Source organism: Perna viridis, chromosome 2 (genome assembly GCF_037379345.1).
Source record: "Perna viridis isolate PV_CMFRI_1.1 ecotype Kerala chromosome 2, ASM3737934v1, whole genome shotgun sequence".
NCBI classification, from domain to species: domain Eukaryota; kingdom Metazoa; phylum Mollusca; class Bivalvia; order Mytilida; family Mytilidae; genus Perna; species Perna viridis.
Window position 1 is genome coordinate 25087295 of NC_142446.1, and position 15145 is coordinate 25102439.

Below are 15145 nucleotides of genomic sequence, written 5' to 3' on the forward strand. Positions count from 1 at the left end.
CTTTTTGTCCTCAAAAACAAGTTTTTTTGTGTCATAGCTTGATACTTACCATATACTTTTGTTGAAAAATGATAATCATCTGCGAAAAAAACCGGAAAAGACAAAAAGAAAGCGCACTACATTTTTAGCCCGCTCAGGAATATGCAATACAAGACTGATACCAAAACAATGCTCGAATTTAGTACATGGCCATAATTTAATAATGTCAGCCCAAGCCGGCCTTGAAAAAACTTTGTTATGAAGAAACAATGTGTGATTTGAGATCAATAGCTAATCACAATATTTTAACATGTCATGCATTTTTGCGGATCTAAAAGGGGGTAATAATCCCTCCATTTGCCGAAAAAATTTGTTAGTTTGTCACCAAATCGCCGATATTAACGGACTCACAAGGTGTAATATTATCTTTTGTTATGATGCAGGGTCTGTTGTTCTCAATACGGATATGTACAGACTTGCAAGATGTCGTATTATCGTTTCTTTCTTTTAAAATGCTGATATTTACAGACGTGCAAGATGCAACATATTCCTAATTCAAACACCAAAGTTACAGACTTGTATAGCGAAACGTTATTGTTCAATGTCATGCAGATTTAATTCTTGCTTTAGATCGAAGATCAGAATTGATACAGCAGTCGCCAGAGCCTTCAGATTTGTAAAGCTTGATTGCATCTCCAGATATCTTACATTTCATTAACCATACCTTCCATAAGTTTACATAGATTAGATGTTAGAGAAATTGGTCGGTATGATTTGGGATCAGATTTAATTTTATTAGGTTTAGGTAATGGAATGACATTAACCTGTTTTCAGGTGGATGGAAGATTACCAGTCACTCAAACTTTATTGATTAATTGTAATAATAAAGAAAGCATATTGTCTGGCATATGCTTGAACATGTCATAAGAAATTCTGTCATCTACTGGTCCTGACGCTTTTTTTATCATTTATTATTTTACCCATTTCTTGTTTAGTGAATGGGATGTTGTACTTAGATTCATTATTGATGACACAGTTATCCTTATTTACTGGATTTGTAGCTTCAAATTCAGTTTTATGAGCATAAAATTCATGATCTAAGTTTTGATCGCTTGAAGCCAAGGCAAATGTTTTAGTAAGTAAATTAGCTTTATCTTTATTTGAAACAGCTTGGATATTATCTATACTAAGTGTTAGAATATTTCTGTCTCTGTTACCTTTTAATGCCCCATACCTGTTGAACATTAGAATAATGGTTTAATTTACAGCAAATTGTTTGCCAATATTCTTTCCTAGCAGTGTCTAAGGTATTTTCATAATTTTTAAGTTCTTGTTTATATTCCAGATGGTCTTTTGGAGATTTAGAATTATTAAAAATGCGATAACCTTGTAGTTAAACAAGTTTTTTTATCTTGAAAATGTGTTTCTGGAACACAAATTATATCTGGTTTATCATTTGTATTTAAGAATGGTTTTAGATGGTTAGCATTGGCCCACAAAGAGCGGGCATTCCATTGTAAAATTTTTAGACCCATTGATTCTTTAATAAATTATTTAACTTTTTTTAGAATGAGAATTTATTTAACAGTTTAGTCTATATCAATTTTTATCCCCATGTATTTTAAAAATGAAATAAGTCCTTTGACAAGGCATTGTTCTGAACTATTTGACTCCATGTTTTTAATGCTTGAGATAAGAACTTGAGATGTGTGGTGATATAAGAACAGGTGTTTGAAACAATTTAACCATATCTTTAACTGAGCCAATACTTTAATATCGTGTCATTGTCTGGTGATTGCTCTGTTGTTTGATTGATTACCTCTGTAACAGTGTTATCTGAACTGTCAGTTTTGTTGTTTGCACACGAGCTGTTAATTGGTGTTGACTTGAGTGCTTGTGCATATGATTGTTTTATTACTGTCAACACTTACCGTTATTCTGGCTCATGGGGATATTGACTGGTGGAAGGTTTATGGCTTGGGTGTCAATTTGATGTTGAGATTTAGCATTTTTAACTGCTTGATCAAAGTCTAAGTATTGCACATACATGTATTCTTAAACTAGTTTATGATGTTTGTACACAGGACATTATTTATCAATAGCCTGATGTTTGCCACTACAGTTGTTGCATTTATTGTTTGTACTTGTGCATTTAGAAGTATGATGTTTTCTTGCACATTTGATACATGATGGTGTTTTGTTTGTGCATTCTTTTCTGTAATCCCTAATTTGCCACAAAAAGTACAATATTTTGGGTTAGGTTTGTAATCTTGAAACAGTCCTAATGGAATAGTGGACAGGTTTCTGTGTTTAAAATCTGAACGTGCCAAAATGAAGTTAGGATTATTGCCCAGTTTAAGTTTAATGTCAACCCTATTTTGTCTAAGTATTTTTTCTGGTGTCTTGATGTTTCAAACTTTATTTTGAATGGGGTTCCAAACGACTTTTATTATTAGTCTTAGCTTTGTCTGCAGTTTGATTATTATTTTTATTTTTATGTTCTCTGTCATATTTAGTAACTGTGAGAGAGAACTTACCTACCTTACTTAAATTTAAGATTTGTGATCTAACTTTTATTTTTGAGAGGTTTGATGATTATTGCCTCTTTATTTATATCCCCCAAAAACCAAAAGGAGATAATGTAATGTTTGAATGGTAAGCTGAAGGAATTTTTTGTTTTTTGAAGTGAGGATTATTGTTTCATCTTCAGGGAATAAATTTTTCCATTTATTGCCAAAGGTGTTGTTTTTTGTTATGGCATGACAGGAGAACCAACCCCATTGTCTGAAAGGCAAATTAATAAGAAGTAATAAATTAACCAGAAAAAAAAATTTATGATCATTTTAATTATTTTATTTTATTTATTTATATGATATATGTATTTTATTTGTAATTTATTTACTTTTAAATTTTAATGTTGGCAATTGGATACTTAGTAATAATAAAATTTAAATAAAAGAATATTATTAAAAACCTAATTAAATTAAATAAAAATGGTCATGATGCAAAACTAAATTTATAACGAACTTACCAGCTCGAAAACGCGTCTTGAAGGGATCGACATGGATCAGCGAATGTGATAGGTGATTACAAATTTCAATGATACTTCCTTGCTTTTATATGCCCAGCTCATATGACAAGATCACATGACGGTTTTGTCCATTAGATCATACAGGGTGTTTTACCTAACATCGACTATTATAATATACTGAAACCTACAGGAATTTACCCCCTTCCCCGCTAACGAATAAACTCATCCTAAGGGCCGTGTGCAAGAAATAGCGTAAATACCAGTAGTAACAATTGCCTTATCCTGCCGAACCGAACTTAAATAATCCTTTCAAAATGATTTATCAAGATAATGCTGTGTCTTTAGCTTAACATCATAAGTACAACATAATCATTTAATCCTACCTCAAAATGTGCCTATATATCCGAAAATATATATCACAAATGAATAGAATTTAAACCACACACACTGTGCAGTAAATTTGTTTACATAACGGATTAAAAGGATGCCGATTCTATTCTCCGTATCAGTCACCATAATTAACCCGTAACTGGGATTTAAAATACAACTGTCTGCGATATGGAAAGTTTAATATCATAATAAATGATTTTGTATTATCAAACCAAAAACCGTTACATATTCAAGTTGTCTATTTATTTTTAGACGCATAATATAGATAGAAAAGAAAATCCTGCGAGGCTATGAATAGTCGGAATTCTGAAGTTTTTTTTATATTTAATGCAGGCCCTGGCGGATCCCAATATTTACAAAAAGGGGGACAGTGGATCCGATCAAGAAACTTATATAAAGAAAGGTGTTCCATGCTATAATTTGCCATTCATTTTATTTTGCCAAATGTTCTACAAAAGGGTAGCAAAACCCCGATGTTTCAATCACTGTAACGTGTATTTTTATTACGGTTACCGCCTCGTGACAACGGAAGCCCGGAGATGACAAATAAAACTAAAACTTTGCTTAGACGATGGCATAGGAATTTCGATAATGCATTTCTCGGGAACGCTGTCTGTCCGTGGTCTGGTGATATTGCTTTTTGTAATTATCATTCTATTGGGCTATTTATGTCAATATGTAAAAGAGTAATCAAGGGAACCAAGGTTATAGCGGTAATCAAAAGAATGTAATCCAGGGACAAAGACCAGACATGGAAAACAGACATACACAACAAAGAACATAAAGTAACTAAAATAATACATACAAAGTAACAAAAGCAAATGAGCAACTCGGACTCCACTAAAAACTGGGACAACGGACCAGGTGCACCAATAGTGTAAGCGTCTTCTGCTTTTCTAAAAACACCCGCCGAGTTGCTCATAAAAAGTCAAGTCTGGGGTAGAAAAACTAGGAAAGGAAAACTATGACCCGTTGAATAAATCAGTTTTCATGGTGCAGAACGATACACCATAACGATCCACGAGTTCATGATGACGACCATAAAACTTCTGTAGTGATGTTGTCACAGATGAAAGGAAAGTTGACAATTCTGACTGAAAAGTCATCACGTTTGTCGTAAAGTTTGGTCAATAGTTTTCCTTTACCATCGAGTTCTAAGTGTACGTCAAGATATTAGGCTGACTTCACAGTGTCTGTAGTATCTTTTATCTCAAGTTCTTTTGGATAGATGCGATGTATCAAATACCCAAAATTAGGATTGTTTAAAGATAATACGTCATCTATATAGCAGAAACTGAGATTAAAGGATCTAGCCATAAAGTCAGCCTCATAAGAGTGGAGGAATAGGTCAGCAAGTAATTTGTTCCCATTGGAATGCCGATCGTTTTTAGAAAAACACGTCCACCACACTGGACAAATATACTGTCGGTTAAAAATTCCAGCATTTTTTACACATCTTCCACTGTATGTTTGGAAGATGATTTGGAATTATTTCTTACAAAATATGAGGAATCTCTACCAAGAACTATATATTTGTATCGAGGTGTACCACCTTTTTTGGTTAAAAAAATCGGGATTTTAAATGAGTGTGGGGAATAGAAGTATACAGTGTTGAAAAATGTATAGGTAGTAGAGCTGCAGGTGTTCCAGGGCCTTAAAAGTGCATGCATCGCTAGTGTTGTCTGCACCATACGTAATTGTTGAAATTGTATTCTAAGGATTTGGCGTTTATGTTATTGTACGTGTGATTGAACTAGATGCCTAAGAAACAAAGAACTTCAAATGACACATTGAATTTTATGTGTTAACTTGTAGCACTTGAGCAAAAGCTTATCAACTGAGGAACGTAGCTAGTCAGGAGGGACATGCATCTTAGGACATGGTTTATTTCAATGATTGGGCGGCTTAAGTTTGAATGATTTGACAGATAGTTTCAACCTGGAGGTCGATAAACTAAATTTCGACTTAAAAATATCTAGAAACTATGAAAGGCCAACTGGTAGTTTGTAGTTCAATTACGTAGTATCTCGAGGTGTTTTGTGTTCATTCATTTAGGTGTTCCGTGTTAACCGACATCGAACCTAAATGTCACGCAAACTTACACACTTCTACGATACACTATGAAATTGGTGTGTGTTAAAAATAAATCAACGAGTTCATTAACTATTTACAACAATAAGCCTATGTGTAGATACGTTTGAATTCGATCCCTGTACTTTCCTTAAACCCAAGTTTTTACAATTTGACGAATATTTGAGGCGTAAAAATTCGAACGTTCGATATAAATTGATTAAGTGCATGACATGAGTATACTTTGATTTCAAAATAAAAGTGACCTCAGTACTTTTTATCATTCTTTTTATTGCATAAATAGAATGCTTGTTTTACTAAGTATGCCTATTTTTATTAGCTGTATTTTATTGCTACGTAAATCAGTAAAATGAAATTGTTGCACCGATGGGCGGGCGGAATCTGGCAATTCTGCGTAGGACCATAATGCGTAAAAACTTTCAGAGATACCATGGGAAGGTGGTTTTAGAAACAATTAAATTCGGTTTATCTGTGACCAAAGGGACCGGTTCATGACTGGTACCTGTCGGAATTTTTCGCGCTGTGTTACGGAGGTGATTAATTTACACATGGCTGGTATATATGTGAGGATGGGGCTGTTCACTCGGTAATGCTGGGAGAAACTTCCGTTATTGCTGTTACCAGCGTCACGCCTACCTTAGCCAATTTACTTCTCGAATGAATGAATGAGAGTTATTTTTGGGAAAAAAACTTCTACAATCATAGTACCATTAGCACAGTGATTTTTAAAGCCCTAATTTCCTAGCTTAGCAATTATATGCAACTTTTATTGAAGACGTCATTTGTCCTGGGTATTCACAGACGTTACGCACGCCATTGCGGCACATGCGGTAACTATTCTAGTCAAAATAGCATTTGACTTAAACAATTGCAACCGAATTTATCTGTCGTCATCCTTTAGAGAAATGCCATAAACAGAACACGTTAAAAGTCTACCAAAATCAACCCATGGGAAATCTGTCATTTTTAGGATATAAGATCGCGCATTTTTCGCAGATTTTTACGTTACAGATAAGTTGCCGTACACAGACGATTTATTAAAGGGAGACAATAAAAGTCCATTCCCGCTATGCATTCAAATATAAAAAATAAACAGATGATGTAATAATTATGAATTTGGTGGGTATCTATGAATAAGAACTAATATATATATAAGACTCTATTCGTTACACTGTGCCATCGGATCAAATTGATACAGGGAAGATATGTAAACGTATAGAAAGGTCTGAAAAATTTCCAACGATTTTAGATCTGTCAAATTTGCGGTGCAAATTTTTGGTCATTCCTTCCGCGGGACTCGAACTCGTACCGCTGTGACATCTATGGAAACTCCGCCTGCACAAAGTCCACCGCCCTCGGCCAGCTAGGCTATATAAATAGATGTCACTATGTAGGATAGAGGATCAAATTAATGATTGAATATTGGAACTCCATGCTGCATATGCTTTGTACCACCAGACATGCACTATAAATTTCCGGACGTTCAAGCAGACTCCACTACTATTTTCTCCACCAGCAAAAAGGCAAAAAAGCAAGCAGGAAGAAAATCTACATATTCAAGGAGTTTTTTGTTTGCTGGAAATTATCTACAGCAAAATGAAGATGAACAAATAATGGTTACAGATCTTGTTAAAAATATGTCAGAACACTCTGGAGATGATGATGCCTATGGTGTACAACATATGAAGAATAAATTAAAAGATCATTTTGAAGATAAGATAATCATTTCTGAAATAAACCGAAAGCAAAATGTTGTTACACTTTGTAACACAGTTTGGTCAATTTTACATGAGTTCTATAAACAAACAAAAACAAATCGTAGTATTGATGAAAAAATATCCATTATCTATACAGCTGCTTAGATACTTAAATCTGAAATTCTTTTTTCAGAAATATCCATCAAGGCACTATATTCTTCAGCTGATGAACTATCTGTACAAAGTAACAAGAAGTATGTGCCCGAATCCTTACAGTTTCTTCTTCAAACTATATTTAGTGGAAAGGATAAACGTTTAAAAATTTCTGATTGATACTTTGAATAGCCTAGGATTCTAATCTTCATATACTAAAGTTCAAAAATTTGAATCTTGTGCAGAAAAAGGAAATGACATTCCTAATTTAGTTCACGAGAGCATTTTTCAGTATGTAGCGGTCAATGTAGACCACAATTCAGGAACTCTAGATGGAAACAATACTTTTCATGGAATGAGAATTATGGCAGCAGTAACTCCAGGGTCTTTCAGTTCAAAACCTATTCCGAGAATAGACGTGACATCAGAGCAAATAGCACTGTTGGCCAAAATCAACATTTCTTACTACAAACCATCAGACTCAAATTGAATGGCTTCATGTGTGTATATTAATCTGAGAAGAATGAACTATAAAGATGTGGACTGTTCAATTTATTGTGGAAGGTGTCATGGCCTTTGCGTTGTCCTATGCCGGGCTGGTCGGGATATGTGCAAATGGTTCAGAAAGGAACATATCTTGGTAAATTATCATTCGTATTTCTGCCTATGGTCGACTTAAATCCTAATGATTTATCATGCATTTATTCCACTTTGAAATACATTTGCAAAGAGGCTCACAGATAACAAAACCACCTATTGTCACGTTTAATCAGCCTCTGTACTGGAAAGCTTTGTGTATAGTCACAAATGAAAAAAAAACGAGAGTGACCTTAAACAGATCGTCCTTTGTCTAGGTTGATGAAATGAGCTTCCTTGGAAGTATTGATCGTCTTATGGCTGGTTCTGGACTTCATGAAGTATTAGAAACTGTATATGCATTAAATGCGGTAAATCATATGCTAAGTGGCAAAGCAGTATCTAGAGCTGTTTTTTGGTTTATGATGGTGGAAAATGCACTTCATATACTTCTCATGAAGGAATCATTTGGGGTCAGTCTGCCTTGTACACATGAATCTGATATTACAGAAGCCGATTATAGTGAATGCGATGAAATTGTTGAAAAAAGCATACTTTGCAGGTGAAGAAACTACTGAAACTGTCAAAGAAAATTCAGTTCTTTCCGAAGTAAATACTAAAATTGTAGCAACAAAAGAAAAAATCAGTAAATCTTGAACATCGTCTTTTTGGTTGAAGTTTTGCCGCATGACCAACATCCTTAGCAAATTTCTGATAGCTGAACGAACAGAAAACTGGGATCTTCACTTAAATAGCATACAAAAAATGCTTTCGTTCTTTTTAGCAGCAGGTCATAATCTATATGCCAAATTGGCCTACGTTTATTTGTCAATGATGCAAAGACTTGATATAGATCACCCACATGTCTATAGACATTTTAAAGCAGGCCAGCTCGTACTTAGGAGGACAGACCGTTTTTGAAGTGGTCGTTCTACATATCTGACTATAGAACAATTATTGTTGAGATGTGTCAAATCTTCTGGATGTCTAACCAGTTGCAGAGGAATGGGTGAATCTCAACGAGCACAACTGATACTATCTATGCCACCTTGTGCAGAATACAACAGTGCCATGTAAGATCTCACTGGTGCAGGATACTGTACTAGTGATTAGCAAAAAGAAGGTACTCGTGCAAGGAAAGAACGAGACAGGGGTAGACACTCTTGTGATTCTTGAGTATCTTAGTGAAAAAAATCCTTTTACTGATGATATGTCACTTAAAAATATTGAAACAGGTGTTGAGGCAGAGCCTGATGTTAGCGTTGATAAAGCGGAAAGTATTCGAAATATAACTTTTGAATTAATGAAAGGCGAAATTATTTTAAGTTATAGCTTCAAGAATTCAAACCAATCAATAACATTGGCAGCAAAACCTAAGTCCAAGTCAGATTCAGACTTTCTATGTACTGATATAGATCCTCAATTGATGTTCCAACGCTTGACCACAGCAGCGATAGTCTATTTGAAAACAAACACATCCTAGGTATTCAAGTATGAATTGTCCAGCGTTCCTTCTATGTTTGATTGCAACCGACGATCTCGAGAGGCATGCAAGTCAAACTAAGCTGATGCGATATGGGCATGTGGAAGTGATTGCATACATGAAATAGATGGTAAGGCTTTTCAGTATGTCCTTGATGGTGGATCACTAGAGCAACGACTTCCTTGGACACATGGTGAATTATTTAGAGACATAACACAAATGTATGTTGATCATGTAGTCAGAAAATACAAAAATTCTGTTATTGTTTTTTGACAGTTATTTAGAAATTCCTTCAATTAAAGATATAACACATTTGCGTATAACAAAAGGTACAATTTCACTTCTTCTATTCTTTACAAAACTAAAACTAACTTTTTATGTCAAACAGTCATAACCAACAAGCTCTTATTAACATGCTTTGTGACAAGCTTAAGGATAATGTCATTAGATATAAGAATGCAACTGATGATGCAGATCTTCTTATTGTGCAAACAGCTGTGGATTGTGCTTTGTCTTCAGAAGTCGTAGTATTTGGTGAAGATACGGATATATTGGTGTTACTTATTCATTATATTAATCAGCAAAAGGACTAAAGGATTTCTTGGGGAGGATATTTGTAAATTGCTGCCTTTTTTGCATTCTATAACAGGTTGTGACTTTTAGGAATAGGCAAAGGACTTGCATTAACAAAAACTTAATCAAGAACATCTGGAAATGCTAAGTCAAGTTTTCATGAATAAAGATCAATTAAACATGGATCAATTAAAGCATTAATCATCAAAGCAGGAGAAGAAACGCTCACTTGTTTATATGAAGGACCTCCTCTTGAAGGACTTAACATTCATCGGTGGAGAAAATTCACATCCAGAGTAATGACTGGAAACACATCGGTTAAGGCGAAAAGTTTACCACCAACATCCGATTCAGGACAATTTCATAGTCTTCGGGTGTGTTATCAGTTCCAAAAATGGATTTCAGAAGAAATGGACATGAATGGGAAATCAAGCGTGGAAAACTAATCAATGTCTCCCGTCCAAAGAATTCGGGTTAATCATTACCCATCAACAAAAATTTCACCACAGTTTTCCCTTCGACTACAAGGGCGTTACGCATGCTATTGTGGCAGATGTGGTAACGTCAGTATTCGACATTTGTCGACACTTTTCGTTTCTTTCTTGCATGTTTATTGAAACATGTGTACTGTAAAGCAAAATATATAATTTTTTTTTTATTGATAGGAATTAAAACATCTTGAACATTTATTGGAAAAGCGAGAAGATTAACTAATTTGATTATCGGTAAATTAAATTTGCACATGCACGTGCACCGCAGCTTGGAATGCAACCGCAACGTATATGCACACTCTGTCTGTCTAGAGAGGGAATAATGCTAGTTTCTCCTACGATAAGTTAAAATTTTGACATACATGTATGATTTTATGTTACATGTACCAATAGCAGACTTTTGACCTTTCACAACTTACTAGTAGTATTTCGATTGAAAGAGCTTTCTATTCATCAGAAAATCGGGCTTTCATCAACACCCATTAGATAGCCGCTCGTTGATGAAGATTTTCAGTTCATTTGCTCATTTGTGTTTTCCAAAATAAAATTTGTTTATTACACCCTTTTCTACATTCATTTTATCTATGAGCATTTTGCTTTTCTATACCTTTTTTTTTGCGTTTCAGTCATTCCACTCCGATCGAATTCCTGTTAACTAAGAATTGATTCAATTCTTTTTTGGTTTATTCTTTCGTTTGTTAATAACTCAAAATAAAGATACTTTTTAGTCCAGCTTTTTGTATGCCCTCGATTTCGATTTTTTGTCTCTTTCAGTTGCATGTTCTATACTTGTAAATGCAGAGACGAGTATAAGTGTCTGGTTTTTGTTATCTAAAGCGGAAATTATTTCTGTTTTATTTCCCCATTTCCCAATCGCAAACGTTCAAAAAGTGAAAGTTCGACAAATCGCTAGACATTTGTTTTGTTCGAATTTTATCCGTTTTCAACGGTTTGAATAATAAAAAAAGAAATATATGTATTCCTAAGTGTATATTCAATTGCAAAGTATCATTATTTCATAGACATAATTTTCATAGACAAAATTGCCAAATGATTGTAGAATTGAGTTGGAGCATGAAATTTTCTCAACTAGCCCTGCAAATATTGACATCTGATATTTCGCTAGACATTTTAAAAAAGTCGTAATTGTTTTGTTTGTACTGAAAATTTTATCAAATGCCGACGTAGAATTGCTGAAAGTATGTACATTTTCAGAAAATTAATCGGAAAAGAATATTGTGTAAATAAGTGCTTACATTAATAATGGAATTTGATTACTTAACACTTTTAGAAATCTGACTATTTACCAACACTTTAATTTTTGCTTTGAATATTTGTTTTGCCTCAATTTAACGCAATTTCGATAATTACCTCAAAAAGATCATATATAATTATTCTTCCATGCAAAATTTGGCGAATTTCGTACCCTCTGCAATAGCTCAATTCACTATTTTAGCTTCTTTACCTACAATTTGTTACACCTGACAGACGGAATTTTGACGTTTTTACGGGTTTTTGGAAGTTTAATTGATTATAAAGAATTAGAAGTACCGTTTGTGATAAATATTTAAGACTAATAATTTGACCTGACCCCAACAATATACAGCTTTCATATAATCACAGTTTTGATTGTTTACAATAGTCATTTATTATTTAGATTGGTGCAATACACAGCCGCAATAGCGTGCGTAACGTCACAGTGAAATTTGGAAAATTACTTGTTTAACGTGGAAAGTATTGGAAACGTTAGACGTGGATAGTGAGACAACAGTTATAATTAAAACAATTACAAAGTTGAAGGCTGTGTTTGAAATTTAATGGGCTATTTAAAAAGGAAGTTTCAATATTCTAGCTGATTGAGACATCCCCTATAGCAAAATTGTGGTCAATACAAATAGCGCGTCCCGTCCCTCTTTATCCAAAGCCTAAAATCATATAACAGTAATAATGATAATAACAATAATTATCACTAATATTATTATTATTTATAGATCGATTATGATGGAAAAAGAAGTTCCTGTTGTTTTTATGCCCCTGAAAGTTTTGATTGAAACTACTTGAATACATATTCAAATTTTTAAAACACAAAACTGTTGCAGTATTATCTCTTTAATAATAATACGAAAACGTCAGACAGATGAGTTATATTTTTTGATGGGATATATGTTCGTATAAAAAATCTTTTTTATTAGATTTAGTAGGAGATGGCAATAGCGAGCAGACTAAATGGATGATGTTCCTTAGTATATCAGTTGCGGTGCTTTCTTTCCTGGCTGTCTTGATCATAGCCACAACAAAGGGGTATGTTTAACAGCGACATTTTTGTCTGTAAAAGGTATTGAAAAATCACAATATCAAAGACTGAATGTGAAAATGTCACAATTATCAAATTATCTCAATACCAATATTTTCGTTCAATGATATAAATTAAATGTGAGACAGGTGAATTCCGAACGCTCTTTACAAGAAGATAAAAGATTCGGAAACGGTCTGTACAGTTCGTGGTACAATCAGCCTTTGGTGCGACACATGCGGGAAACCCTTTGATTCATTCGTTTTCAATTCATTTTTCTTGATCTCAGTGTATAACAGATTTTATATGTTTATTTAATTGTACTTTGATATACTATTTAGCTCCACTCGAGGCATATTAAATAAAATACAGCCTATTTCTATAAACATTCCTTCTTCATTTTATATTTTTTGTAGAATTAGAATTTATAACCAAAAGAAGACAAGTTCTATAAAGGCCATTTACAAAAGTAAGTTGCGTTAGTTGCATGTGTGTGTGCTTTTTCATGTTAAATTGCATTGAAATATTATACATATCTCAATCTCATTAATCAATTGATATAGAGTACAATACAATACAATTTGAGACACGTACACACACATTTATAAAAGCATGCAAATAATATTTACTAGTAAACAAACAAAAGGGGTGAATGCTTAGCCATGAGTACCAATGCGGGAATTTAAATCTTTTATCAAATTATAAGGTTTTGCAATGATTTAGAAAATATCTTGGTAAAATTTGTTTGCATTTCTCTGAGAAAAGTTTGATATTCCTCACTTAGTTCCTAATTATTGCACAATACACAGTGTCTGTTTTCTCTGTCTATACCTTGCCATCTACCATTTTCGATATGTAAAAAAATTATTTGTAGTTCTGAATCTGCAAAATTTCTAAGCAATATTATACTGTAATGATTCGATGTCAATTTCTTTACTTTGTAAATACTATTAAACTTTGAAAGACTTAACACCTGGTTTACTTTATTCGTTTACGTTAATTGGAGACTTGTAGGTTAGCATCGACAATGTTTTATGGTTCGTAATGTCACCTATACAGAACTGTGAATAGGATTCCCAAACAAAATCAAGCTGTTTCCAGATTTCCAGTATTGCTTTTTGGAGTCTGTCTGTTTTTATTTTTGTTTTTAATTTAGATAATTATATAAAAAATGTTGTGCTACTGAAATTACGGCATCATATGCGTCAAGAAATAAGTATATGCGTTTTCTTCCCATTTCAGTGGGAAAAACTTCTTGTATTTCTCATGATTATTATTTTTTTTTCTTTTTCCTGCCGCCCAATTCCCCGCATGTGATTAAATCGTATCACGACAAGATGTTGGCAATATTTTGCAATCTGTGATAAGACTTTGGGAATCTTAAATTCGTAAAAGCATCGTAAACTGTTATAGGTACACAAAAGCCGATAGTTCCAAAATGTTCAGAAACAGGGGGAGTACTATTGGACAATGTTTCGTAAAGATTTGAGGTTTACCTGGTTACGCAATTCTGCGACTCAGTCATACACAAGCTGAAAAAACACACTTTTCCAACATTGTTGTGTTGACAGAGTGGAGGCAAATTATTCACTCATGTAAACAATATTCATACGTTTTTGTAATTAATTACAAATATAATTTAAAACCACCCACTTTCATCTTTTTTTTGACCACCATCGATCAATTTGTGCACAGATTATGCGCTTTTAATGCATAATGATCAAGGGCCATATGATTTATTGCCATTACATGGCGTCCGTCGTCACCGTCGTTAACAATGTTCAAAACTCTTCTCCTCTGTAACTACTTGACCAATTGGAACCAAACTTATGAATGCATCTTGGGGTATCCTGCATTGAACTGATGTGGGGATTTTTCATCCGTCGAGAAACATAGTCGTTGTTACTAAAAATAGAATATAGGGGGTCAAAGAGTATTTTTTTAAATATTATATCTCCATAACCAATAAGTTAGGCCAAATCTGACATTGTAAAAATATTTAGCATGATAAGATCTACATGTGGTCATTTATTTTTGTTTTGTTTTAATCGGTTCAGCCATATTGGAGTTCTGGACCTTTTCGACGTTTTTTGCTATTTTTTATGTTTATTCTTTCAAAAATCTTCTCCTATGACACTTCTTGACCAATGGAACCAAACTTGGTATTAATGTTTCTTGGGGTATCCTGGGTAGTATTGATATGGGGATTTTTTTATCCGTCGAAAAACATGCTCAACGTTTCTGAAAAATAGAACATAGGGGTCAGACAGTAGATTTAGCAGATTATATCTACAAAACCAATAGGTTTAGCCAAATTCTGACATACCGTAAAATTGTTCAGCATAATAAGATCTTTTTTGTGGTCAGATTTTGTTTTAATCGGTTAAG

At 33.7% G+C, this 15145-nt stretch overlaps 1 protein-coding gene and 1 pseudogene across 1 annotated transcript in view; both read left to right on the forward strand.

Moving 5' to 3' along the window:
• LOC148624205 (uncharacterized) overlaps positions 1 to 15145 on the forward strand; it is a 52202-nt gene that overhangs the window by 31326 nt on the left and 5731 nt on the right. The window contains exons 6-7 of the mRNA XM_088566732.1: positions 12657 to 12765; positions 13174 to 13226. Of these exons, the coding sequence (XP_088422858.1) occupies positions 12657 to 12765; positions 13174 to 13226 (162 nt within the window). The remainder of the gene's footprint in view (positions 1 to 12656; positions 12766 to 13173; positions 13227 to 15145) is intronic.
• Positions 7105 to 12650, forward strand: LOC148624206 (uncharacterized; annotated as a pseudogene).